The following is a 27,997-nucleotide window of genomic DNA, read 5'->3' as shown; positions in this document are numbered from 1 at the left end:
ATGGACTCCCAGGCCATTCTTCAGTGATAGAGTACTAAGGCAGAAGACTTAGATGAGAAAATAAAGAAGACTGGAAAGGTGTGTGTGTGTGTGTGTGTGTGTGTGTGTGTGTGTGTGTGTGTGTGTCTGTGTGTGTGTGTGCTCATGTGTATGTGTGTGTGATATTCAAAGGCTCAGACATGTTATTTTATTTAAAGGGAGGGTAACTGTTCAATGGGAAAAATGTGTTCCACAGTAGGAGCAATCATCTCTTCAGGTATTAAGATCCAATTAAGGACCTTCTGAGGCAAACACACTGAGTTTGAAGTAGAGGGCTCAAATTCCATGCCCAGGGTCAGCATCTCTACTCATACAGCACTGGACAATCTGGTCATAGTGGATATTTTGATGAGAAAGTGGGTCATTAGCCCAATTAGCATCTGAAAGAGAGAGTTTGTGGAATTAAGTTTAGAAGTTTGAGCTGCTTATTACGAATAGTGATGCTATGAACTAGGTTGATCAAGTGTCCTTGTGTTAGGATTGAGTATCCCTTATGTATATGTCCAAGAGTGGTATCATTGGGTCTTGAGTTAGATTGATTCCCAATTTTCTGAGAAGTCACCATACTGATTTCCAGAGTGGCATGTACAAGTTTGCACTCCCACTCTGATGCAATTAATGTTACATCCACAACTGTGTCTACAAGACCTTCCATGAGAACATCATTTATTCATATTTTTAGTTTTGGTCTTTGTTCCTTTATTGAAGTTTGCCCAAAAAAATCACTTTATGCTTGCTCCTGAATTTTTGTTCTCTTTGCTATAGCTGTTCTATCACCCTGAGCAGTATGGTTTATTACAGTAGGCATTTAGTTATTTATTTGCTCTGAGATGGGGTTTCTTCTACAATGGCAGGAAAGAACTCAACTGAATTTGCCATGGGAGCCTGCAAGAGGCCCCTCAGGAACTTTCCTGATGGCAAAGGGAAAGGATTACCTTGTCTGTCCCTTGTACATCTACATTCATTAGTCCAATGTTTGCCTTTACCACACCTTCTGCATAATCCAGAAGGTAGGGGCATTCTGTTGTCATTGTTCCTTGAAGAAACATTGTTTCTAGGAATGCCCTGTGTACACTCCCTTTTTAGGTACCTTGTTTACTGCAATTAAAGCATCTGACATTATGACTTTTCTTCAAGCCTCTGGAAATCACCTCTCCTATCCAAGTGTCATCATGGTCATGAGATTCAGTATTAACTTTATCTCTGATCCATTCCTCCAAGGGTGCTGATTGTGCCTTTAATGACCTAATCACCCTTTTGCATGCTGCACTGGCATTTTCAAAAGCCAGAGATTCAATTATTATCTGTCTAGCTTCTGAATTTGGTATTATTCTATTACTGCTAAAGACAACCTTTGTAAGAAATCCATGAAGGTTTCTTTTGGGCCCTGTATAACTTTCATAAATGACTAAATTTTCTTTCCTACTTCTTCAATTCTGTCCCACAGAACTTAGGGCTGATATTTGGCATAAAATTAGGGTATAGTCATTATATAAAGATTGTCTTTGTATATCAGCATAATAGCCTTCTCCCAGAAGTTGATTTTGAGAAATTTCAATACATCTAGCCCTACCTCATTGTTCTATAGTCTTTGTCTTCTCTTTCTACCAGGTCAACCATTGTAACTATGGACCAGCCTCTAGGACAGCTGTAACCAAATCTTTCCAGTCCTGAGAGATAATTCTGTTACAAGTTGACCATGAGTTTAACATCTGCTTTACAAATGGAGAATGCATACCATATGAGACTATAGCTTCTTTAAATCGCCTCAAATCTAACATTTCCACAGGAGTCCAGTTAGCTTGTATACAGCCTTGAACAGTTGGCTGGTGCTGTAAGGTTACTGGCTAGATTAATGTTTGCTGCCTGGAAATCTTAGGCTGTTTCTCTGTGACAATCTAATTCAGTGCTGAGATAGGTTCACCTTTAAATTCTTCTGTCTGGGTCTGAATTTCTCTATAATTCATTTTAACAAGATTTTTAAAACTTTTATCTTGGCCCTCAAATTGACCAACCATTTTAATGCTAAAATAAACATGATCAGACAAATAATATTCTTAATTGATAGTATGTAAATCCCATAAACATCAATTAGCCTGTCATTTAATGGCTCCATTTTTTAGACTGCCTAATGTGTTATCAAACAGAGACCAAATCTCTCCATTGTAAAAATGTTTTCCATTTTTTAACATGGGAAAAAATTCTCTTTTAACTAATTCTGCCCTTTAAGGTATCTTAATTCACACACCAAGTTAGGTGACTGCAAATAACAGCAGAAGTCTGAGGGAATTTGAAAACAGTTACCTAGTGTGGTAGCAATCAGAGATGGGGATCCAGAGAGAGCTCATCACCCACCAGGAGATAAAAAGCCAAAGAGACTCTGGCCCATGTGGGGTGGTGACCTTGGCTGAGTGCATTTTAGGCCTGAGGCTGGGCATGTAAGGCCACAGGCAGCTTTTTCATCTAGCCATGTGCAGCACAGGCCCAAGCATCAGGCAAGTGGCTTTTTAATGAATTCTTGCCACAAACATAGGGCCACCAGATGTAAGATGAATTTCTAAATGGTCTTATTAATTAAAAAAAAAACACCTAGAGCCAGATATTGGGGTTAAAACTGAGAGATCAGAGGAATAGGACAATCAAAACCAATCTCACCTTACCAGCTCTTAACTTCCAAAGAGACCTACTTCCTGTATACCCATGCCTATATATCTTTCTGTTCTGCATTCTCACTTCTTATTTCTGCCCAGTTCTGTCACTTCCTGTCTGTCTGTACAGACCTCAAGACCTTTATGATTAACTAGTGTTAGAATTAAAGGAATGTGCCACCACACCTGGCTCTGTTCCCAGTGTGGTTTTGAATTCAGAGTTCCAAATGGATCTCTACTTCCCAAATGCTAGTATTAAAGGCATGTGCTACAATTGCCTACTGTAGGAGCTGGCTTTTTCCTCTGATACTTAGATGAGCTTTTTGGGGTGCACAAAGAAAATATCACAACAGGCTACTGATGTATTTTAGTTAATCTTATATCCTGCCACATTACTGAAGGAGTAATCAGCTGTAGGAATTTCCTGGTAGAATTTTTGGAATCACTTATGTATACTATCATGTCATCTGCAAAGAGGAAAAGTTTGACTTCTTCCTTTCCAAGTTGAATTCCCTTGATCTCCATTTGTTGTCTTATTATTCTAGCTAGAACTTCAAGTACTATATTGAATACATATGGGAAGAGTGGCCAGCTTTCTCTTGTTCATGATTTTAGTGGACTCGCTTTGAGTTTCTCTCCATTTAATTTGATGTTGCTGTTGGCCTGCTGTAAATTGCCTTTATTATGGTTAAGTATGTTCCCTGTATTCCTGATCTCTCCAAGATCTTTATCATGAATGGGTGCTGGATTTTATCAAAGGCTTTTTCAGCATCTAATGAAATGATCATGTGTTTTGTTTTTTTTTTCTTTCAGGTTGTTTATATGGTGGATTACATTAACAGAATTTCGTATGCTGAATCATCCCTGCATCTCTGGGATGAAGCCTACTTGGTCATGATGGATAATGTTCTTCATGTGTTCTTAGAGCTGGTTTGCCAATATTTTATTAAGTATTTTTGCGTCAATGTTAATGGGGGAGATTGGTCTGTAATTCTCTTTGTTTGTTGCATCTTGGTGTGGTTTGGGTATCAGGGTAACTGTAGCCTCAATAAAGGAGTTTGGTAATGTTACTTTTGTTTCTATCATGTTGAACAATTTGAAGGGTATAGGTATTAACTCTTCTTTGAAAATCTGGTAGAATTCTGCATTGAAACCATCTAGTCCTGGGCTTATTTTTTTCTTTTCTTTTCTTTTTTTTTTTTTTTTTTTTTTTTTTGGTTGGGAGATTTTACTGACTGTTTCTATTTCCTTAGGTGTTATTGGTCAATTTAAATTATTTATCTAGTCTCGATTTAACTTTGGTATGTTGTACTTATCCAGAAAATTGTACATTTCTTTTAGATTTTCCAATTTTGTAGAGTACAATTTTTGAAGTATGACCTGATGATTCTCTGGATTTCCTCAATGTCTGTTGTTATATCTCTCTTTTCATTTCTGATTTTGTTAATTTGGATGCTCTCTCTATCTGCTTCTTGGTTAATTTGGATAAGGGTTTGTCTATCTTGTTGATTTTCTCAAAGAACCAACTCTTCGTTTCATTGATTCTTTGAATTGTTCTCTTTGTTTCTATTTTATTGATTTCAGCTATCAATGATTAATTCCTAGAGTCTATTCCTCCTGGGTGACTTTGCTTCCTCTTGTTCTAGAGCTTTCAGGTGTACTGTTAAGTCACTAGTGTGAGATTTCTCCAACTTCTTTATGTGGGTATTTAGTGCTGTGAATTTCCCTCTTAGCACTGTTTTCATAGCGTCCCATAAGTTTGGGTATGTTGTACGTTCCTTTTCCTTGAATTCTAGGAAATCTTTCATTTCTTTCTTTATTTTCTCCTTGACCCATTCAGTTGAGTATTATTCAGTTTCCATGAGATTGTAGGCTTTCTGTAATTTTTGTGGTTGTTGAAATCTAACTTTAAGCCATGGTAGTCTGATAAAATACAGGTGGTTGCTGGACCAGAGGTAAGTGTCAGGGCTCAGCCTAGACCCCATCCCTGGGCACAAGCCACTCTGGGGAAGACCTGCCCAACTTGGCCCCAGGTTATGGCCACCAGGCAGGTTCCCTTCTAGCCCTACTGGGAAGGATCCCCTTCTCCAAGACCACAGGCAGACCCTGCAATCTCCATGCCCTGCCCTCATGCCCATCCACCTGAGACTCCAGCCACTTCCTGAGACTTAGAGACCGGCCCCCAGCTCCCATCCTGCCTCGGACTTCCCTTCTGGACCAAGGTAAGTGTCCAGGTTCAGCCTAGACCCCATCCTTGGGCACCAGCCACTCCAGGGAAGACCTGCCGAACTTGGCCCCAGGCTCCAGCCACCGGGCAGGTTCCCTTCTAGCCCTACCAGGAAGGCTCCACTTCACCAAGACCCCAGGCAGACCCTGCAATCTCAATACCCTGCCCCCACGCCCATCTGCCTGAGACCCCAGCCACTTCCTGAGACTTAGAGACCAGCCCCCAGCTCCCATCCTGCCCCCGGACTTCCCTTCTGGACAAGAGCTCCCATCCTGCCCTGGACTTCCCTTCTGGACAAGAGTGTCCATCCTGCCCTGGACTTCCCTTCTGGACAAGAATTCCCATCCTGCCCCGGAGTTCCCATTTGGACAAGAGAGCTCCCATCTGGACAAGAGAGAGAGACTTCTTGATTCTGTCAGCTCTGTCTGAACCAAGTGCGCTGATAAGACTAAGAATGAATCCACAAGGAGATGGGCAGACGTCAAGGCAGAAGTACATACAACAAAATGAAGAGCAATACAGCATCACCAGAACCTAGCCCTCTTCCAACATCTAGACCTGAACATCAAAAATTGGAAGAAGTAGAAGAAAACAGCCTTATGAATAACATCATGAAGAAGCTAGAGGCTTATATAGAGGAAAAGACAAAAAAAATGGGAAGAACGCTATAACAAACTAGAGGAAAGGACAAATAAATCAGGAGAAAACAATAAAATCCTAGAAAAAAACAATAAAGCACTGAAAGAAAATCATGAAAAAGCAATGAAACAAATGAAGAAAATAGTCCAAGACCTGAAAAGGGAAATCGAAAAATGAAGAAGACACAAACAGAGGGAATGTGGGAAATAGAAAATCTATTTTCTATTTCTATATAAACGAACGGGAACTTCAGATGCAAGTATAACCAACACAATGCAAGAGATGGAAGAGAGGATATCTGGTGTTGAAGATACAGTAGAAGAAATAGATTCATCAGTCAAAGAAAACACTAAAACCAACAAAGTCATGACCCAAAATGTCCAAGAAATTTGGGACACCATAAAAAGACCAAACCTACAAATAATAGGGATAGAGGAAGGAGAAGAATACCAACTCAAAGGCACAGAAATATATTCAACAAGATCATAGAAGAAAACTTTCCCAACTTAAAGAATGAAATGTCTATGAAAATACAAGAAGCCTATAGAACACCAAACAGACTAGACCCCCCCCAAAAAAGTCCCCTCGCTTCACAATAATTAAATAACTAAACGTACAGAATAAAGAAAGAATATTAAGAGCAGCTAAGGAAAAAGGCCAAGTGACTTATAAAGGCAAACCCATCAGAATAACACCTGATTTCTCAATGGAGACTCTGAAAGTCAGAAGGACCTGGTCAGATGTAATGCAGACACTAAGAGGCCATGGATGCCAGCCTAGACTAATACACCCAGCAAAACTTTCAATCATCATAGATGGAGTGAACAAGACATTCCAAGACAAAGCCAGATTTAAACAATACTTATCCACAAACCCAGCCCTACAGAAAGCACTAGAAGGAAAATTCCAACGTAAGGAAGTCAGATACACCCTTGAAAACACAGGCAATAGATAAAAACACAGCAGTAAAACCCAAAGAAAAGAAGTACACACACACTACCACCAAAAAATAACAAGAATGAACAATCACTGGTCATTAATATCCCTTAATATCAATGGACTTAATTCACCTATAAAAAGACATAGGCTTACAGAATGGATACGAAAGCAGGATCCATCTTTCTGCTGCATACAAGAAACACATCTCAAATTCAAAGATAGACACTACCTAAGAATAAAAGGCTGGGAAAAGACTTTCCAATCAAATGGTCTTAAGAAACAAGCAGGTGTAGCCACCCTGATACTCGGCAAAATAGACTTCAAACTAAAATCAATCAAAAGAGATCAAGAAGGGCATTACATACTCATCACAGGAAAGATCCACCAAGATGAAGTTTCAATTCTGAACATTTATTCCCCAAACACAAGGGCACCCACATATGTAAAAGAAACGTTACTAAAGCTTAAACCACATATAAAACTTCACACATTAATAGTGGGAGACTTCAACACCCCACTTTCACCACTGGACAGATCTCCCAAATTGAAACTTAACAGAGAAATAAAGGACTTAACTTATGTTATGACTCAAATGGATTTAATTGATATCTACAGAACATTCCATCCAAAAAAAAAAAGAATAACTTCTTATCAGCACCCCATGGAACCTTCTCTAAAATCGACCACATACTTGGCCACAAAGAAAATCTCAACAGATACAAAACAATTGGAATAACCTTCTGTGTTCTAGCAGACCACCATGGTTTAAACTTAGATTTCAACAACAACAAAAGCTACAGAAATCCTACAATCTCATGGAAACTGAATAATGCTCAACTGACTCACCAATGGGTTAAGGAAGAAACAAAGAAAGAAATTAAAGACTTCCTAGAGATCAATGAAAATGAAGACACCACATACCCAAATTTATGGAACACTATGAAAGCAGTGCTAAGAGGGAAATTCAGAGCACTAAATGCCCACATAAAGAAGTTGGAGAAATCTCACACTAGTGACTTAACAGCACACCTGAAAGCTCTAGAACAAGAAGAAGCAAAGTCTCCCAGGAAGAATAGATGTCAGGAAATTATCAAAGTGAGAGCTGAAATCAATAAAATAGAAACAAAGACAACAATACAAAAAATTAATGAAACAAAGAGTTGGTTCTTTGAGAAAATCAACAAGATAGACAAGCCCTATCCAAACTAACCAAATTACAGTGAGAGAGCATCCAAATCAACAAAATCAGAAATGAAAAGGGGGACATAACAACAGACATTGAGGAATTCCAGAGAATTATCAGGTCATACTTCAAAAACCTCTACTCCACAAAACTGGAAAACCTAAAAAAAATGGATAATTTTCTGGATAGGTACCACATACCTAAGTTAAAACAGACCAGATAAACTATTTAAATAGTCCAATAACCCCTAAGGAAATAGAAACAGTCATTAAAAGTCTCCCAAGCCAAAAAAAAAAAAAAAGCCCAGGACCAGACAGTTTCAGTGCAGAATTCTACCAGATCTTCAAAGAAGAGTTAATACCAATACTCTTTAAATTGTTCCACACACTAGAAACAGAAGGAACATTACCAAACTCCTTCTATGAGGCTACAATTACCCTGATTCCTAAACCAAACAAGGATACAACAAAGAAAGAGAACTACAGACCGATCTCCCTCATGAACATTGATGCAAAAATACTCAATAAAATACTGGCAAACAGACTCCAAGAACACATCAAAACAATTATTCACCATGATCAAGTAGGCTTCATCCCACAGATGCAAGGGTGGTTCAACATACAAAAGTCCATCAATGTAATACACCATATAAACAAACTCAAAAAAAAACTGCGTGATCATCTCACTAGATGCAGAAAAGGCATTTGGCAAAGTCCAACACCCCTTCATGATAAAGGACTTGGAGCGATCAGGAATACAGGGAACATACCTAAACATAATAACGGCAATTTACAGCAAGCCAACAGCAAACATCAAATTAAATGGAGAGAAACTCAAAGCGATTCCACTAAAATCAGGAACAAACAAGGCTGTCCGCTCTCCCCATACTTATTCAATATAGTACTTGAAGTTCTAGCCAGAGCAATAAGACAACATAAGGAGATTAAGGGGATACAAATTGGAAAGGAAGAAGTCAAGCTTTCCCTATTTGCAGATGACATGATAGTATACTTGAGTGACCACAAAGATTCAACCAAGGAACTCATACAGCTTATAAACACCTTCAGCAACATAGCAGGATACAAGATTAACTCAAAAAAATCAGTAGCCCTGCTATATACAATTGACAAAGAGGCTGAGAAGGAAATCAGAGATACATCACCCTTTACAAAAGCCACAAATGACATAAAATACCTTGGGGTAACACTAACCAAGCAAGTGAAGGACCTACATGACAAGAACTTTAAGTCCCTGAAAAAAGAAATTGAAGAAGATGTCAGAAAATGGAAAGATCTCCCATGCTCATGGATAGGCAGGACTAACATAGTAAAAATGGCAATTTTACCAAAAGCAATCTACAGATTCAATGCAATCCCCATCAAAATACCAACACAATTCTTCACAGACCTGAAAAGAAGAATACTCAACTTCATATGGAAAAACAAAAAACCCAGGATAGCCAAAAGAATCTTGTACAATAAAACAACCTCTGGAGGCATCACGATCCCTGACCTCAAGTTCTACTATAGAGCTATAGTAATAAAAACAGCTTGGTACTGACATAAAAACCGACATGTGGACCAACAGAATCGAATTGAAGACCCTGACATTAATCCGCACACCTATGAACATATAATTTTTGACAAAGAAGCCAAAAGTGTACAATGGAAAAAAGAAAGCATCTTCAACAAATGGTGCTGGCATAACTGGATATCAACATGTAGAAGGCTGCAAATAGACCCATATCTGTCACTGTGCACAAAACATAAGTCCAAGTGGATCAAGGATGTCAACATAAATCTACTCTGAACCTGCTAGAAGAGAAAGTAGGAAGTAGTCTTGAACACATTGGCATAGGAGATCACTTCCTAAATATAACACTAGTAGCACAGACACTGAGAGAAACAATCAATCAATGGGACCTCTTGAAACTGAGAAGCTTTTGTAGAGCAAAAGATACAGTCAACAAGGCAAAGCAACAGCCTAGAGAATGGGAAAAGGTCTTCACCAACCCCACATCTGACAGAGGGCTGATATCCAGAATATATAAGGAACTCAAGAAATTAGACATCAAAATGCCCAACAGTCCAATTAAGAAATGGGCTATAGAACTAAACAGAGAATTTTCAACAGAGGAAACTCAAATGGCTGAAAGACATTTAAGGAATTGCTCAACATCCCTAATTATCAGGGAAATGCAAATCAAAATGACTCTGAGATACCACCTTACGCCTGTCACAATGGCTAAGATCAAAAACACTGAAGACACCTTATGCTGGAGAGGACGTGGAGTTAGGGGAACTCTCCTCCACTGCTGGTGGGAATGCAAGCTTGTACAACCACTTTGGAAATCAATATGGTGCTTTCTTAGAAAATTTGGAATCAATTTCCCCCAAGATCCAGCTATACCACTCTTGGGCATATACCCAAGGAATGCCCAATCATACCACAAGGGCTCTTGTTCAGCTACGTTCATAGCAGCATTGTTTGTAATAGCCAGAACCTGGAAACAACCTAGATGCCCTTCAACTGAAGAATGGATAAATAAAATGTGGTACATATACACAATGGAATACTGCTCAGCAGAGAAAAACAATGACATCATGAGGTTTGCAGGCAAATGGATGGATCTAGAAAAAAATCTTCCTGAGTGAGGTAACCCAGACTCAGAAAGACAAACATGGTATATACTCACTCATAGGAGGATACTAGATGTGGAACAAGGATGACTGGACTGCTACTCACATCACCAGGGAGGCTACCTGGAAAGCAGGACCCCAAGAAAGACTCGGGGATCACCCAATGACAGAGAAATGGATGAGATCTACATGAACAATCTGGACATGAGTGGAGGTAATGAAGGGCAAGGGTCGAGAGAAAGAGAGCTTGGGTGAGTGGGAGATCCCAGCTGGATCAAGAACAAAGGGAGAACAAGGAATAGCAGACCATGGTAAATGAAGACCACATGAGACTAGGAAGAAGCAAAGTGCTAGAGAGGCCCACAGAAATCCACAAAGATACCCCCACAACAGACTGCTGGCAATGGTCAAGAGACAGCCCGAACTGACCTACTCTGGTGATGGGATGGCCAAACACCCTAATTGTCATGCTAGAAACACCATCCAACTACTGAGGGAACTGGATGCAGAGATCCACAGCTAGGCCCTGGGTGGAGTTCCAGGAGTCCAATTAGTGAGATAGAGGAGGGTTTATATGAGCAAGAATTGTTGAGATCAAGGTTGGATTAAGCACAGGGACAAATAGCCAATCAAATGGAAACACATGAACTATGAACCAATGGCTGAGGGGCCCCCAACTGGATCAGGCCCTCTGAATGGATGTGATAGTCAATTGGCTTGATCTGTTTGGGAGGCATCCAGGCAGTGGGACCAGGTCCTGTGCTCATTGCATGAGTTGGCTGTTTGAAACCTGGGGCTTATACAGGATTGCTTGGCTTGGCCTGGGAGGAGGGGACTGGACCTGCCTCACTGAGTCTACCAGGTTGATCTCAGTCCTTGGGGGAGGCTTTGCCCTGGAGGAGGTGGGAATAGGGGGTATGCTGGGGGGAAGGGGAGGGGGTGGGAGGGGGGAGAACAAAGGAATCCGTGGCTGATATGTAGAACTGAATTGTATTGTAAAATAAAATTAAATTAAATTAATATATATATATATAAATACTAAATATACAAATAAAAAATACAGAAGGTTATTTTATTTCTTTTGTATCTGTTGAGATTTGCTTTATGACCAAGTATGTGGTCAGTTTTAGAGAAGGTTCCATGGGGTGCTGAGAAGAAGGTATATTCTTTTGTGTTATGGTGGAATATTCTGTAGATATCTATTAAGTCCTTTTGAGTCATAATATCTCTAGTTCCCTTATTTCTCTATAAAATTTCTGCCAGGCAGACCTGTCCATTGGTGAGAGCTGGGTGTTGAAATCTCCTACTACTAGTGTGTGGGGTTTGGTGTGTGATTTAAGTTTAGTAATGTTTCTTTTACAAATGTAGGTGCCCTAGTATTTGGGGCATAAATGTTCAGAATTGAGACTTCATCTTGATGGATTTTTCCTGTGATAAATATGTAATGTCCTTCCTGATCTTTTTCAATTGATTTGAGTTTGAAGTCTACTTTGTTAGATATTAGGATAGCTATATCAGCTTGCTTCTTGAGTCCATTTGATTGAAAAGTCTTTTCCCAGCCTTTTACTCTGAGGTAATGTCTGTCTTTGAAGTTAAGGTGTGTTTCTTGTATGCAGCAGAAGAATGGATCTTGTTTTTGTATCCATTCCGTTACCATGTGTCTTTTTATAGGCGAAATGTGTCCATTGGTGTTAATGGATATTAATGACCAGTGATTGTTAATTCCTGTTATTTTTTGGTGGTAGTGTTGTGTGTTTCCATTCTTTGGTATTTGTTGGTGTGCCTTTATCTGTTACCTGTGTTTTCAAGTGTGCATCTAACTTCTTTATGTTAGATTTTTCCTTCTAGTGCTCTCTGTAGGAGTAGATTTGTGGATAGGTTTTGTTTATATCTGGTTTCTTCATGGAATATTTTGTTCACTCCATCTATGGCTATGGAGAGTTTTTCTGGGTGTAATAGTCTAGGCTGGCATCCATGGTCTCTTGGTGTCTTCATAATGTCTGTCCAGAACCTTCTGGCTTTTAGAGTCTCCATTGAGAAGTCAGGTGTTATTCTTATGGGTCTGTTTTTATATGTTACTTGGCCTTTTTCCTTTGCAGCTCTTAATATTTTTTCTTTATTCTGTATGTTTAGTGGTTTGATTATTATGTGGTGAGGGGAGTTTTGTTTTTTGGTTTGGGGTTTTCTTTGGGGGGGGGATCCAGTCTATTTGGTGTTCTGTATGCTTCTTGTATCTTCGTAGGCATTTCCTTCTTTAGGTTGGGAAAGTTTTCTTCTATGATTTTGTTAAATATATTTTTTGTGCCTTTTCATTGGGATTCTTCTTCTTCTTTTATACCTATTATTCTTATGTTGGCTATGTCATGGTGTCCCAGATTTCCTGGATGTTTGGTGTTGTGACTTTGTTGGCTTTAGTGTTTTCTTTGGCTGATGAATCTATTTCCTCTATCATATCTTCAATGCCAGAGATCCACTCTTCCATCTCTTGCATTCTGTTGGTTATGCTTGCATCTGTAGTTCCTGTTTGTTTACTCAGATTTTCCATTTCCAGTATTTCCTCAGTTTGTATCTTTTTTATTGCCTCTATTTTAGTTTTCAAGTCTTGAACTGTTTCCTTCACCTGTTCAATTACTTTTTCATGGCTATCTTTAAGGGATTTATTGGTTTCTTCCCATTTTTGTTTGTCTTTTCCTCAATTTCTTTAAGGGAATTTTTCATTTCTTCTTTAAAGGCCTCTATCATCTTCTTAAAGTCATTTTTAAGGTTGATATCATCTCCTTCTTCTGCATTGGGATGTTCCGGTCTTGCTGATGTAAAAACACTAGGTTCTGGTGGTGCCATATTGGTCTTTATGTTGTTGACTGTATATTTGCACTGACATCTACCTACCAATTCTTCCACTCATGCAGGTGGGAGCCTGTGTCTGAGGGAGCCTCTCTTGGTCCAATTGTCACTCTTGCTACAATCAGAACTCTTGGTCCAATGGGAGCTCTTTGTCTAATTGGAGCTCTTGGTCCATTGGAGCTTTTAGTCCAATCTGTGCTGGTCAACTCTGTGTCTCAGGGAGAAGCTGTTTGGGGCCTGGGGTGGGGCTTGTAGGTTGAAGGGTCTGGTAGGGGATGGTGGTAGTCCAGCCTGCCTGCAGGAAACTTGCCTACTGGCCTGAAACTGGGGCATCACCAGGTGGTGGTGTAGAGGCCTGGTTTTGTGCCCCTGGGTCCAAAGCCTAGAGGCTGGGGTGATCGGCTAAGAGAACAAAGACTCACCTCTTAGTCCAATGGATGCTGGCAGACCCAGACCATTTTTAGAAGGAGGGAATTTTGAAAGACTGTTCTACCCTGTCTTGGCAAGTTTCAGTAGTCACTCTTCCCTGTGTCCTGCTTGTCTTGAATGGATAGCTTGCTTACTGTCAGCAGTGGAGGCAAGGGCAGTTCTTTACCCAACTGGCCATTTTGCCAAGAAGAAGAAATTCCATATGGACTGTGTTTGATGCCCAACATCCTTCAGGAATATATTGGTGTTTCAAGGAGCAATTATGTCTCACATCAATAGAATTATAAGTTATTAAAACATTTAAATCATATATTCTCTAGATCTATGAAGGGTTCAAAGATTACCTATCCACCTGATATGTATTTCTGTATATCTGGAAGACCTAACATGAATTTAAGTATGACAAGCATGGGTGACTATTAACCTACAATTATTATCAAACTAAATAGCTTAAATACTAATGTTTCACATATAAAAATATACAATCTGTAAACAGATGTACAGTATAAGGATAATGACCTCAAATTTGTGACAATATACAAAATGTCTTAATCAGAGGTACAAATGTATAGTGTAATATGACAACAGTGTCCTTAATATGTACCAATATACAAAATATACTAAACAGAAATAGAACATACATACAGTATGACAAGTATAATATTACATTTGTATGAATATACAAAGATATTTTAAACAGAAGTAGGAACATATATATGCACACTATGATAAATACAGTTTTGAATTTCTATCAATATATAAATTAACTTAAACAGAAATAGAAAAATAATTTTACATGTGTATCAATATACAAGAATCCATACCAATGCAAATCATCTAAAGCTGATAGTTGCTGAATTAGTTTACAAGTAGGTACAATAATCTACTTTATTATCTTATCCTATCTATCCCCTTTTTTTCTTTTCCAAAAGAAATTCCTGAATCTAAACTTTATCGTTCCACCCCCAACCCTATTACAACTTATAATTAACCCCTAACAGATGACAACTACACTTCCTGCCTGGCCACTGGCCAATCAGTGTTTTATTTATTTACCAATCAGAGCATTTGACATGCAGACCATCCCACAGCACTTCCCCTTTTCTTTTTTTTTTTTTTTAAAGGAAGGTTTTAACTTTTCCACATCTCCAAAGCCAGCTTGGTATATTTGGGAATTTGGGCGTAGCTTCTCTAACTACTTCCTGCTGGAGGGGGCGCTGTATCTTATGGGGACACAAAGAAAATTTTAGGATTATGGAGTAGTCCGTGAGGGTGTATCGTCTGAGCCAGTTGCCTTGAATCCGATCTGGATGTTGGATTATCTGGGCCATGGTGTCATCGGAGACCTTTCAGGGGGTCTTGGCTGGTCAAACCTAATGTATCTTAATCTGGAACAAATCCATAGCCTCTGGCTTTCTGTGGAAACAAAAGCAGAGCCTCCTTTCCAAAGCAACATATCCTTATATCCAAATTTTGAAGTCAAGGTACCTTTAAAATATATATTTTGGCATAACTCAACAGCTTTTGCAATCAAATGTTTTTCTTCAGTTACAAATATCAAAGAAAACATAATCCAGATTCTCTGTGTGATAGCCAACTTTACGTGGCTTATTTTTTATATTACCTTGAACCTATGGATAGATCTTGGTCTAATCGATGCTATTGGACTCTTTGTCTCAGGGAACAGCTCTAAATCCAATTGGTGCCCATGGGCTCTGTCTCAGTGAATAGCTACAACCTTTGCATGAGTGGGTTTATAGGGGTGGGGCTTGTGGGTTACAGGGTTGGTGGGGAATGGTGGTAGTCTGACCTGTCTGCAGTAGGTCTGCCTGCCAACTGGCCTGAAACCGGGATGCAATGGGTGGTGGTGTAGGGGCACAGGGTTGTGCCCCTGGGCCCAAAGCCTAGGGGTTGGTGTGTTCGGGTATGAGGATAGAGACTCATCTCTTAGTCCAATCAGGTACTGGTAGGCTCTGTCTCAGGGAACAGTTGCAGTCTGGGAGGGAGGGTGGAATATGGGGGAGATGGGGCTTTTGGATAAAGAGTCTGGTGGGGGTGGTAGTAGTCCAACCTGTCTGCAGGAGGCCTGCCTATTGGCTTGAGAGTCGGACTGCAATAGGTGCTGGTGTGGGGGCACAGGGCTGTGACCCTGTGCCCCACCTAGACAAAGACTCACTTCTTAGTCCAATAGGGTACTGGCAGGCTCTGTCTCAGGGACCACTTGCAGTCTCAGAGGATGGATGTGATTTGGGAGAGGTGGGGCTTGTGGTTTACAAGGTCTGATGGGGGATGGTGGTAGTCTGACTTGTCTGTCCACTGGCCTGAAATTGGGTTTGCAATGGGTGGTGGTGTAGGGGTGCAGGGTTGTGCCCCTGGTCCCAAAGCCTAGGGGCTGGGGTGTTTGGATATGAGCATAGAGACTCACCTCTTAGTCCAATCGGATGCTAGCGGGCTCTGTCTAGGGAACAGTTGCAGTCTCTGAGATCTTTCTAAACAAGCAGGGAGCTTGATGTCTTTGAATTACACAAGGACATGTCGAAAGGGAGCTGGAAATGGACCAGTGAAAGGGTTGGGTCAGTACTGAGACTTCTAAGCCATCATGAAAACTCCAGATCTCTGTCCCTTTATTTCTGCCAGTATTTACACTTGCCCATGCCCAACCCCAAAACGTGATGTTTGAACTCTGGTGCTGTGGGTATCAGAGGTCAGGGATTGGAACACAGCTGTGTAAATATTTAACATTCCCTGTCTCTGTCCCTCTCCCTCTTCTCACCTCTCATCTCTCTCTGCCTGTTTTTGTCACCTGCACCTGACAGTCCACTTGGCTGGGTAAGCCTGTTCTCTGGAGCTGTCCAGGCAGAGCATGCAAAGATGAATCTGGTCACCAGGAGGCATCTGAGATCTGCTCTGTGATCTGTGCCAGGGGCATGAAGTGACCTGCCTTTGTGACCTGACTCCAAGGTGCTCTACCACCCACAGGGTTGGGCCTGGTGTAGGATCAGGGTGTGTGTGTGCGTGCGTGTGTGTGTGTGTGTGTGTGTGTGTGTGTGTGTGTGTGTGTGCGTGCGTGTGTGTGTGTGTGTGTGTGTGTGTGTGTGAGAGAGAGAGAGAGAGACAGACAGACAGACAGACAGACAGAGACAGAGAGAGAGACAGAGACAGAGACAGATGAGAGAGACTAGACAGGTTGTCTCTGGCACTCCCTAGTTGTGTAAATACCCCATCTACACTCTTCACTTTAGACATAAAACCCTGCCCTGCTTGGTGTGGTCATTTATCCACATAGGACTTGGGAGTCCAGCCTGGTGGCATGCAGAGCCTCAGAGAAACCACGAGGGGTCATGAACGTTGAAAAGCCTTTCCCAAACTGCAGTATGAGCCCATGTCCGCAAATTGGTCACTAATAATAGAGCACATGATCCCGTTCACCCTAATTGATGAATGCCTAATAGGGCTTTCATCTCCTGTTACCACAACCAGACAGGGATCCAACCACTTCCTCCCTCCCTGCTCTGAAGAACCTCCCACGGGCATTAGGTGCAGTGACGCTTATAACCACAGGGCGGCAGCAGAGGCTTATTTATGGGAATCCGGCTGGTCAGTAGGCTGGAGACTGGGCTGGGAGGGTAGGAAGGTGCAATCTGACTCCAGTGGTCCTGAAGAGGATTTTTTGCCTGTACACTTAGTGGAGATGGAGACTTCTGAGAGGAGGTAAACTGATAAAACTCCATGTTTTTCTCATGTCATATAAGATGCCTGCTGCCATACAACCTGTCTCTGTGGCTGTGGATTTTAGTCATGTGTCTGATTCAGGACCTGTCAGAGACTCCATGGTGGTGTCACTTATTTCCCCCTTTCCCTATTGAGATTTTTGGAGGAAACCCAGGGGATGCTTCTCCTTCTACAAAAGTAAGAGATATGAAAGCCCTAATGGAAAAAAGTGTGTGACATACTTCTTGTATATTCATACAAAAGTCAGCTGCTCATATCCCCTACTGAGAACTGATCAGCCTGCATGTTTGAGGTAATCCCAATGGTCCAGAAGGAAATATACTAAGGGTTGGAGGGGACCAAGAAGCTGGAACCAAGACAGGGTCAGAGATAAAGTATGCTCACTAGAGATAGGATTTTTAAAAATTCTAGAGTTCCGAGGTGTTTCAGACAGTATCCCAAAGAATTCAACATGTGGAAATCCTGAAACTCCCAAGTAAAACCCAAAAAGGTAAAACCATTTGTAAATAGTTAACTATAAACTCAAGTAAAAATATGTTAGAAGAATAAAAAAATCATAGCTAAAGGGTATTTACCTCAACTTCCAGAAATGTGAGAAATATGAGGCAAAATAAAAAGAAAAATTGACTTGTAGAAACAGACCCAGAGTAACACTGGGAGCCAAATACACTCAGATGACTGAAAATGTGGTCATGATATGTTGTATGCCCAGAGCCTGTCCAGAGGAGACACCTCTGCTTCTTCAGCCTTTTCTCTCCTAGGTGGACTTCGTAGATGTTGCTTTGGACCCCGCTTCACCTCCATCTCAGCTAACATCACCAGGCTCACTCCTGCCACACCCAATAATTGTTACCTAACTCCTCAAGTTGTCTGGGTAACCAGCAGGGCTAGGAGCCTGAAGAAGCCCTTTGTCCACCGTCAGTGTCTCCTACACCGGGCATGGCCACAGCAGAGGGTTTTAGCCTAGCTTCATCCAGGATGTTATCTCGGACCTGGGGCATGAAGCTGGTAGAAAGACCTGTGACTCCCAGGCTCTCCCTGTTGCTGTTAGCACTCTGGGTGCTGCTCCTGGTTCCAAGCCACTGTTTTCAAGGCCGTCCCACATGGCGTTTTATCTCATCAGAGGTGGTCATTCCTCGGAAGGAGACGTACCATGGTAAGGGATTTCAACCACCAGGACGGCTCTCCTACAGCTTGCGTTTCAGGGGCCAGAGACACACCATCCACCTGAGAAGAAAGACACTTATTTGGCCCAGGCACTTGCTGCTGACAACTCAGGATGACCAAGGAGCCTTACAAATGGATTATCCCTTTTTCCCTACAGATTGTTACTATATTGGCTACCTGGAGGGGATCCCTCAATCCATGGTCACTCTGGATACTTGTTATGGGGGCCTGAATGGGGTCATAATGTTCGACGACCTTGCCTATGAAATCAAGCCCCTCAATGATTCACACAGGTTTGAGCACTTTATTTCTCAGATAGTGGATGATTCTGAAACAGTCGGGCCTATGAATGAATGGAAGCATGTGGACCATAGCGTAGGCCCCCTCTCCTCCCAAACAAATTTCACTGTGGCGCCCAGAATGTCTAGTAGAGACTATGCTACACATCCAGCTGCTGTAAAAGGCCATTTTCAATCAACTTTTTCTGTATATATAGGAGTCAGTAATGTTGACAGAATTTGCACATATTTGTTTTCGCTAGTCAGTTTAATGGACACCTATATGAGAAATATCCATATGCGCTACTATGTCTTTTACTTGACTGTGTATAACGTAAAAGATCCATTTAATCACGACCCCTCAGTACCAGGAAGTGAGTCTCACAGATACTATATCGCAAACTTTTATAACAGATTTACCCCTGACGCTTCAAGTATAATTAATAGGGATTCACCCCCAGATGAAAACGTCAGACCAGTGGAACAGAGTATCTGTAGTTCCAATGCTCTAACCTGGGTTGGTCAAAATTCGAGATACTATGTATTTGTGTCTGTTGTAGTAGCCAACCGTGTAGGGAGGAATTTAGGCATGAATTTTGATGATGAGAGTTCCTGTGTTTGCCAGAGAAGGCGCACCTGTGTTATGTTCAGGAGACCTCTGCTAACAGATGTTTACAGCAATTGTTCCCTTGTAGAGATAAACCAAATACTCAATACCCCCGGTACCATGCCATGTCTTTTCTATGACCGTCATACTTACTATAATAAATCAAAGACCTATGGTATTTGTGGAAATGCGATACTAAATGAAGGTGAGGACTGTGACTGTGGCTCACACAAGGCATGTTATGCAGATTCCTGCTGCCAGAGTAATTGCAGATTCACAAGTGGTAGCATTTGTGATAGAGAATCATGCTGTATAAACTGCACCTACAGTCCTGCTGGGACACTTTGCAGAAGTGTCCACAACATATGTGATCTTCCAGAGTACTGTAGTGGGAATGGACTCCATTGCCCAACAGACTTTTATCTGCAAGATGGAACACCATGCTCAGAAGAGGGTTACTGCTATCAAGGAAACTGCACTGATCGCAATATGCATTGCAAGGAAATCTTTGGTGCAAGTGCTCGTGAGGGCAATCAAAAGTGCTATGACATCAATAAGGAACAGTATCGATTTGGACATTGTCAGAGAGCAGAAGAAAGCCTCTTATTCACACCTTGTGCTGATAGAGATAAGATGTGTGGAAGGTTGCAGTGTACCAATGTCACCCACCTTCCACACTTGCAGGAACATGTTTCATTCCATCAGTCACTCATTTCTGGGTTTTCCTGTTTTGGGCTCGATGAGCATCGTTCAACAGAATCAACAGATGCTGGACGGGTGAGACATGGTACTCCGTGTTCCCAAACTAACTTCTGTGATCGAGGGTCTTGCAATGGAACTTTTACTGAACTGAATTATGACTGCACCCCGGAAAAGTGCAATTTTAGAGGAGTATGCAATAATCATCGGAATTGCCATTGTCATGTAGGTTGGGACCCTCCAAACTGCGTGGGAGAAGGACCTGGAGGGAGTGTAAACAGTGGACCCCCTCCACATAAAATGCGCACAATAAGACAGAGCCAACTACCAGTGATATACGTAAGAGTGGTCTTTGCTCGTATTTATGTCTTTATAGGCTCATTGCTCTTTGGGATGGCTGTTCGTGTAGCAGCTACAAAGACTATCAAATATGAAGACTTGCAAGCTGCTTTACTTCGGCATGGAACTGCAGCCACAGCGCCAAAGTAAAAAATGAGTTAGCCTCCTGGCCCCTGTAAAATAAAGAGAAATAAAAAGAAAATATGAGTGTCAGTAAGAAGACAAGGTAAAACTCAAGACCACAGTTCTGAAGAGCCTGAGTCTACTTTGTGCGGCCACGGGAGGTGTTGGATTCTGAGGCCATCTGTCTTTGATATGTTGCTGATGCTCACACTGGAATAAATCTTTCAACATTGCAAATTGGTGTCATCTGTACTTTTTATAAGTTGTTAGGAGCTGCCCTAAGCTTGTTCCTTGTTAGTAGAATATTGGTGAAATTATTAAGGCCACTCCACATAGTTAAAAGGAGATTTATTTAATGGCGTAACTTACAAGTTAAGGGATAGGTAGGTCGCGGGGTCTGGGGAAGGTGTATCACAGTCCAGCGGTGTTCTCTGGAGCTCTGCTTGGCCCACCTTCACCGTCCAAGGTCCCGAAACCGAGTGCGAGTGCAGCCCATCCAGATCTCAGGTCTCCAGGCGCCTCCCTTGGCCCCGCCTTGTAGGCGTGACAGTTGCCGAAGTCTCAATGGGGGTTGGAACTTCCAGATCAAAGCTGGAATGGCTACCCACTACAGTAGAAGAAGCCCTTGAGCCAGGATTGCTCTGGGTCTTAGGTCTCTGGTCTCTGGTTAAAGGAAGTTGTCTGCATCTCTTTTAAGAACATATCTAGGGTGACTCTGTAAAATGCGGTTCCTGAGCACTGACTCTCTCCCACCCCTTGTCACCATCTTTGTCGATGGCACTCTCTCCCACAGCTTGTGGACAGGATTCTCAAGGACATGGTTAGAGGAATGGAGGGAGTGAAGGCAGACTTGGGATCCAGTTGAGGGCGTGTTATAGGAGCACAGAAGCATCACCTCATACTAAGCCAGGGAACTGATATTCAGAACATCACCGTTAACACAGATCCATGGCTCACTAAGCATACTACCCACAACCTCATGGAAACAGCCTTCCCAAGGCCCCACTGTCAGAATATCACAAAGAACCCAATCTGGAGAAGGGTATGCTGAGTCTCCTGGAGGAAGGCTCTGAGGGCACAGGACAAATGTCATTGGCCATGTAGGAGCTGCAGCAGATGGCAGTTGAAGTTCAGGTGTCAGCCACCAGGAGGAAACTCACTGATGGGTGAATTTCAGATCAGCAAGGCCCTGAGACCACAGACTTCCAGAGTGTCTTCTGCTCCGCTGTGCCTTTATATGTGTGAGGCTGCCATCTTTCCCTGGTATTTTGCAAAGTGAGAATGGGTGTGAAGTGGTCCCCACTGCCTGTAATATGTTTATCTTATGGAAACATCCTGTTCTACTGGGCCCTTTTACCTGTGGATTATTATGATGATTTCTTTTTAAACTGTACTGTCGAGTTGATAATAATATTAGTTTAAATAGAGTTTGATGACAAAAATTAAAACAAGGAAGTGTCACATAGCTAGACCACATGAGTTTCTACTGCGGAGCCATATAGACTCTGGCTTAGGCTAATAATTAAGAAAAACAATTGAGTCCCAGTAGCCCAGCTAGTTTGAATTCTTTTAACCTTAATGTTGGGACATGTGTTCACAGGATTCAGAGTGCTTCATAGTTGAAACAGAGTTTTAAAAATAACTTAATGTTAGACTAAGATGTTTTAGTCAAATATCTTTGAGGTGAAAAACCCAAGAAGACAATCTAAAGTTTTAGAAAGGTTTATAGTTGAGTGAGAACTCTTTAAGGTCAAGGAACAATAACAAAGCAGTCCATTTATCATTAGCTGAGTACTTTCCTGCTAGGATTGGTTGATGACCAAAGGTGATGATTAATTCCTTCTACCCATTTCTGCCCTTATTCTCCTGATATTAAAACAAACAAAAAAAAAAAACTATTGATGAGTGGGTATATACCCTGAAGATTTAAAGGAGAGCTGACTGATTCTTTTTCATATATAAAAGTTTAAATTTGGGATTCCTTTAATATTCCTTACAAGTTTACCTTTCCAGATAAGTATTAAAGTGATTGGTCCTCTCTTTGTAATGAAAAACACAGCCTGCCAGTAAAATTATATATACCTTCCTTGCTTACACACTGTTAATCTATAACAAGTTACTTGGGATTGAATGTACATGGGTTCTTGGGATAATTTGTTTTTCATCTGTAATATGTGCAACATTCAATCATGTAAGAGATGGAAAACATGATGTTTTGTATTTGTATTTATTATAATTATTCACTTGAAAAATAGAGTGTAATCACATTGTAATTTTCATATTGCTTGGAAAAACTTTGTTTTGGTACATAAGCTGTAGAAAAGAAGTACACAGTAGAAGAATAGAGAGAATAAATAAGGAAATAATAACCAATGGGGTATGAGGGTGTCTTTTCCCTAGCCCCTCAGATAAGGAAGTCATAGTACATGCTGACTCTGTGGGTTCTCTTTGAGCCCTGTGCTGCTGGAGGCTGCCCCCACAAGGGAGCAATAAACAGAGAATCTTTCTTCAGTGTGCCCTAAATCTGGATATGAACTTCTTTCTTGCTTTTGTGTTCCCTGAGATATAATCTGTAGTACATGCCAGACAATTGTGCTCAGGGAAAGGGCTGTTCTGTTAATATTTGGTATTATTAACAATTAACTTTTATTCACATGTTTTTCTGAACTCAAATAACCTTCCTTGAATCACTGCCTCCTTTGTTGCATCAACATACAAAAGTACACTGAAAATGAAGAAAAGTTGTCTGCAGCATTAGACTGCAGGTTACCTCATTCTTTAGGCTCTGTTCATCCCCAGGTTCCCTCCAGCACTGACAGGAGATAATTTACACCCCAATACTGTAGGAATGAGATTGCTGCTCTGACCCATGCTCCTGCACTCCCTAATGATTCTCAACCCCAGAGAAGACAGTTCTAGCAACCAAACAGCCACCACTTGGTCACCAAACAAGGAGGATTAAGCAGGATAATGGGATTGACTGTTTTGGTGTGAATGTGGTGCCTCCTGAGCAGGTTGAGAGTCTGAAGTTCTTCCCTCTGGAGGCTGTGAAGAAAACTAACTGGTTTAAACCAGACCATAGAAAGTTCACCTTACTCCTTTTTCTTCCTTACATGTATAGGTGTGCAGAATGTATCTGTCTTAGTAGCTAAGTGACTGAATATTGCTCTTCCAATGTTCAAGAAAGGCAGACATCATCTAGCATAATGACCACTAACCAGAGCCATAGAAGTTGTGACAGATGTGCAAGGACTGACCACAGGGGACCCTGCTGTTGTGAGAATTTTTTACTGAGGGAGTCATAAACAATATCCATCCCTTCCTTATAAGGTCCCAATTGACATGGACCAGCAAGCCATTCTTCAGTGATAGAGTCCTAAGGCAGAGGACTTAGATGAGAAAATAAAGAAGACTGGAAAGGGGTGTGTGTGTCTGTGTGTGTGTGTGTGCGCGCGCGCTCATGTGTATGTGTGTGTGATATTCAAAGGCTCAGACACGTTATTTTATTTAAAGGGAGGGTAACTGTCCAATGGGAAAAATGTGTTCCAGAGTAGGAGCAATCATCTCTTCAGGTATTAAGATCCAATTGAGGACCTTCTGAGGCAAACACACTGAGTTTGAAATAGAGGGCCCAAATTCCATGCCCAGGGTCAGCATCTCTACTCATATAGCACTGGACAATCTGGTAGTAGTGGATATTTTGATGAGAAAGTGGGTCATTAGCCCAATTAGCATCTGAAGGAGAGAGTTTGTGGAATTAGGTTTAGAAGTTTGAGCTGCTTATTACGAATAGTGATGCTATGAACTAGGTTGATCATGTGTCCTTGTGTTAGGATTGAGTATCCCTTATGTATATACCCAAGAGTAGTATCATTGGGTCTTGAGTTAGATTGATTCCCAATTTTCTGAGAAGTCACCATACTGATTTCCAGAGTGGCATGTACAAGTTTGCACTCCCACTCTGATGCAATTAATGTTACATCCACAACTGTGTCTACAAGACTTTCCATGAGAACATCATTTATTCATATTTTTAGTTTTGGTCTTTGTTCCTTTATTGAAGTTTCCCAAAAAAAATCACTTTATGCTTGCTCCTGAATTTTTGTTCTCTTTGCTATAGCTGTTCTATCACCCTGAGCAGTATGGTTTATTACAGTAGGCATTTAGTTATTTATTTGCTCTGAGATGAGGTTTCTTCTACAATGGCAGGAAAGAACTCAACTGAATTTGCCATGGGAGCCTGCAAGAGGCCCCTCAGGAACTTTCCTGATGGCAAAGGGAAAGGATTACCTTGTCTGTCCCTTGTACATCTACATTCATTAGTCCAATGTTTGCCTTTACCACACCTTCTGCATAATCCAGAAGGTAGGGGCATTCTGTTGTCATTGTTCCTTGAAGAAACATTGTTTCTAAGAATGCCCTGTGTACACTCCCTTTTTAGGTACCTTGTTTACTGCAATTAATGCATCTGACATTATGACTTTTCTTCAAGCCTCTGGAAATCACCTCTCCTATCCAAGTATCATCATGGTCGTGAGATTCAATATTAATTTTATCTCTGATCCATTCCTCCAAGGGTGCTGATTGTGCCTTAATGACCTAATCACCCTTTTGCATGCTGCACTGGCATTTTCAAAAGCCAGAGATTCAATTATTATCTGTCTAGCTTCTGAATTTGGTATCATTCTATTTACTGCTAAAGATAACCTTTGTAAGAAATCCGTGAAGGTTTCTTTTGGGCCCTGTATAACTTTCATAAATGACTCAATTTTCTTTCCTACTTCTTCAGTTCTGTCCCATGCATTTAGGGCTGCCATTTGGCATAAAATTAGGGTGTAGTCATTATATAGAAATTGTCTTTGTATATCAGCATAATAGCCTTCTCTGAGAAGTTGATTTTGAGAAATTTCAATACCTCATTTCTCAGACCTACTTCATTGTTCTATAGTCTTTGTCTTCTCTTTCTACCAGGTCATTCATTGTAACTATGGACCAGCCTCTAGGACAGCTGTAACCAAATCTTTCCAGTCCTGAGAGATAATTCTGTTACAAGTTGACCACAAGTTTAACATCTATCTGCTTTACAAATGGAGAATGCATACCATATGAGACTATAGCTTCTTTAAATCTCCTCAAATCTGACATTCCCACTGGAGTCCAGTTAGTTTGCACACAGCCTTCAGCATTTGGCTGGTGCTGTAAGGTTAATGGCTAGATTAGTTTTTGATCTGGAAATCTTAGGCTGTTTCTCTGTAACAGTATAATTCAGTGCTGAGATAGGTTCACCTTTAAATTCTTCTATCTGCATCTGAATTTCTCTATAAATCATTTTAACAAGTTTTTCTAAAACTTTTATCTTGGCACTCAAATTGACCAACCTTTTTAATGTTAAAATAAAAATGATCAGACAAATAATATTCATAATTGACATTATGTCAATCCCATCAACATCAATTATCCTGTCATTTAATTGTTCCATTTTTTAGACTGCCTAATGTGTTATCAGACAGAGACCAAATTTCCTCCATTGTAAAAATATTTCCCATTTTTTAATGTGGGAAAAAATTCTCTTTTAACTAATTCCTCCCTTTAAGGTATCTTAATTGATACATCAAGTCCGGTGACTGCAAAGAACAGTAGAAGTCTGAGGGAATTTGAAAGCAGTTACCTTGTGTGGTAGCAATCAGAGATGGGGATCCAGAGAGAGCTCATCACCCACCAGGAGAGAAAGAGCCAAAGAGACTCTGGCCCACGTTGGGTGGAGACTTTGGCTGCATCCATCTTGGGCCTGAGACTGGGCATGTAAGGCCATAGGCAGCTTTTTCATCTGGCCAAGTGCAGCACAGGCCCAAGCATCAGGCAAGTGGCTTTTTAATGAATTCTTGCCACAAACGTAGGGCCACCAGATGTAAGATAAATTGCTGAATGGCCTTATTAATAAAAAACCTGGAGCCAAATATTGGGGTAAAACTGAGAGATCAGAGCAACAGAACAAGCCACAGCCAAACCCACCTTACCAACGCCTCCCTCAGCTTCCAAAGAGACCTACTTTCTATATACCCATGCCAATATGTCCTTCTGTTCTTTGATCTCAATTCCTCTTTCTGCACAGTACTGTCACTTCCTGTCTGTCTGTACAGACCTCCAGACCTTTATGGTTAACTAGTGTTAGAATTTAAGGCGTGTACCACCACACCTGGCTCTGTTCCCAGTGTGGCCTTGAAGTCACAGAGATCCAAATGGAGCTCTACCTCCCAAATGCTAGGATTTAAGGGGTGTGCTACAATTGCCTACTATAGGGGCTGGCTTTTTCCTCTGATCCTTAGATAAGCTTTATTGGGGTACACAAAGAAAATATCACAGCAGGCTACTGATTTTTTTGAGTTAACCTTATATCCTGCTATATTACTGAAGGAGTTTATCAGCTGTAGGACTTTTGTGGTAGAATTCTTAGGGTCACTTATGCATACTACCATATGGTCTGCAAAGAGGGAAAGTTTGACTTCTCCCTTTCCAATTTGTATCCCCTTGATCGCCTTTTGTTGTCTTATTGTTCTAGCTAGAACTTCAAGTACTATATTGAATACATATGGGGAGAGTGGACAGCTTTGTCTTGTTCCTGATTTTAGTGGAATCGCTTTGAGTTTCTCTCTATTTAATTTGATGTTGGTTGTCATCTTGTAGTAATGTGCCTTTATTATGTTTAGGTATGTTCCCTGTGTTCTTGATCTCTCCAAGACTTCGTCATGAAGGGGTGATTCCTCTTGTTCTAGAGCTTTCAGGTGTACTGTTAAGTCACTAGTGTGAGATTTCTCCAACTTCTTTATGTGGGTATTTAGTGCTGTGAATTTCCCTCTTAGCACTGTTTTCATAGTGTCCCATAAGTTTGAGTATGTTGTACATTCATTCTCATTTAATTGTAGGAAATCTTTAATTTCTTTCTTTATTTCTCCCTTGGCCCAGTGGTGATTCATTTGAGTATTATTCAGTTTCCATGAGATTGTAGGCTTTCTGTAATTTTTGTTGTTGTTGAAATCTAACTTTAAGCCATGGTGGTCTGACAAAATGCAGGAGGTTATTCCATTTCTTTTGTATCTGTTGAGATTTGCTTTCTGACTTAGTATGTGGTCAATTTTATAGAAGCTTCCATAGGATGCTGAGAAGAAGGTATATTCTTTTGTGATAGGGCGGAATGTTCTGTAGATATCTATTAAGTCCTTTTGAGTCATAATATCTGTTAGTTTCCTTATTTCTCTATAAAGTTTCTGCCTGACAGACCTGTCCATTGGTGAGAGGTAGGAGTTGAAATCTCCCACTACTAGCATGTGGGGTTTGGTGTGTGGTTTAAGCTTTAGTAATGTTTCCTTTACAAATGTAGGTGCCCTTGTATTTGGGACATAAATGTTCAGAATTGAGACTTCATCTTGATGGATTTTTCCTGTGATAAATATGTAATATCCTTCCT

General features: G+C 40.9%; 1 protein-coding gene, 1 long non-coding RNA gene and 1 gene segment (V, D, J or C); 2 read left to right on the top strand and 1 right to left on the bottom strand.

The window, feature by feature from the left end:
- LOC131923898 (Ig gamma-1 chain C region secreted form-like) overlaps positions 1 to 27,997 on the top strand; it is a 549,642-nt gene that overhangs the window by 314,818 nt on the left and 206,827 nt on the right.
- Positions 174 to 18,139, bottom strand: LOC131923909 (uncharacterized). Its single transcript, XR_009382746.1, has 3 exons — positions 17,895 to 18,139; positions 16,013 to 16,133; positions 174 to 419 (listed from the first exon to the last, which is right to left on the bottom strand). It is a non-coding gene; the product is annotated as an uncharacterized LOC131923909 (long non-coding RNA).
- LOC131923895 (disintegrin and metalloproteinase domain-containing protein 20-like) lies at positions 18,194 to 20,769 on the top strand. The gene has a single exon (XM_059279135.1). The coding sequence runs from the start codon at positions 18,259 to 18,261 to the stop codon at positions 20,557 to 20,559; it is 2,301 nt and encodes a 766-aa protein (XP_059135118.1). The 5' UTR covers positions 18,194 to 18,258; the 3' UTR covers positions 20,560 to 20,769.

This window comes from Peromyscus eremicus, chromosome 14 (assembly GCF_949786415.1).
Source record: "Peromyscus eremicus chromosome 14, PerEre_H2_v1, whole genome shotgun sequence".
In the NCBI taxonomy this organism is placed as follows: Eukaryota; Metazoa; Chordata; class Mammalia; order Rodentia; family Cricetidae; genus Peromyscus; species Peromyscus eremicus.
Note: the sequence above shows the minus strand (reverse complement) of the source record. Positions and strands in the feature narration are given on the sequence as shown.

What these genes read in the sequence shown, in the direction of transcription:
- LOC131923895 (XM_059279135.1), top strand. Translation starts at nt 18,259, where the DNA reads ATGGCCACAGCAGAGGGTTTTAGCCTAGCTTCATCCAGGATGTTATCT.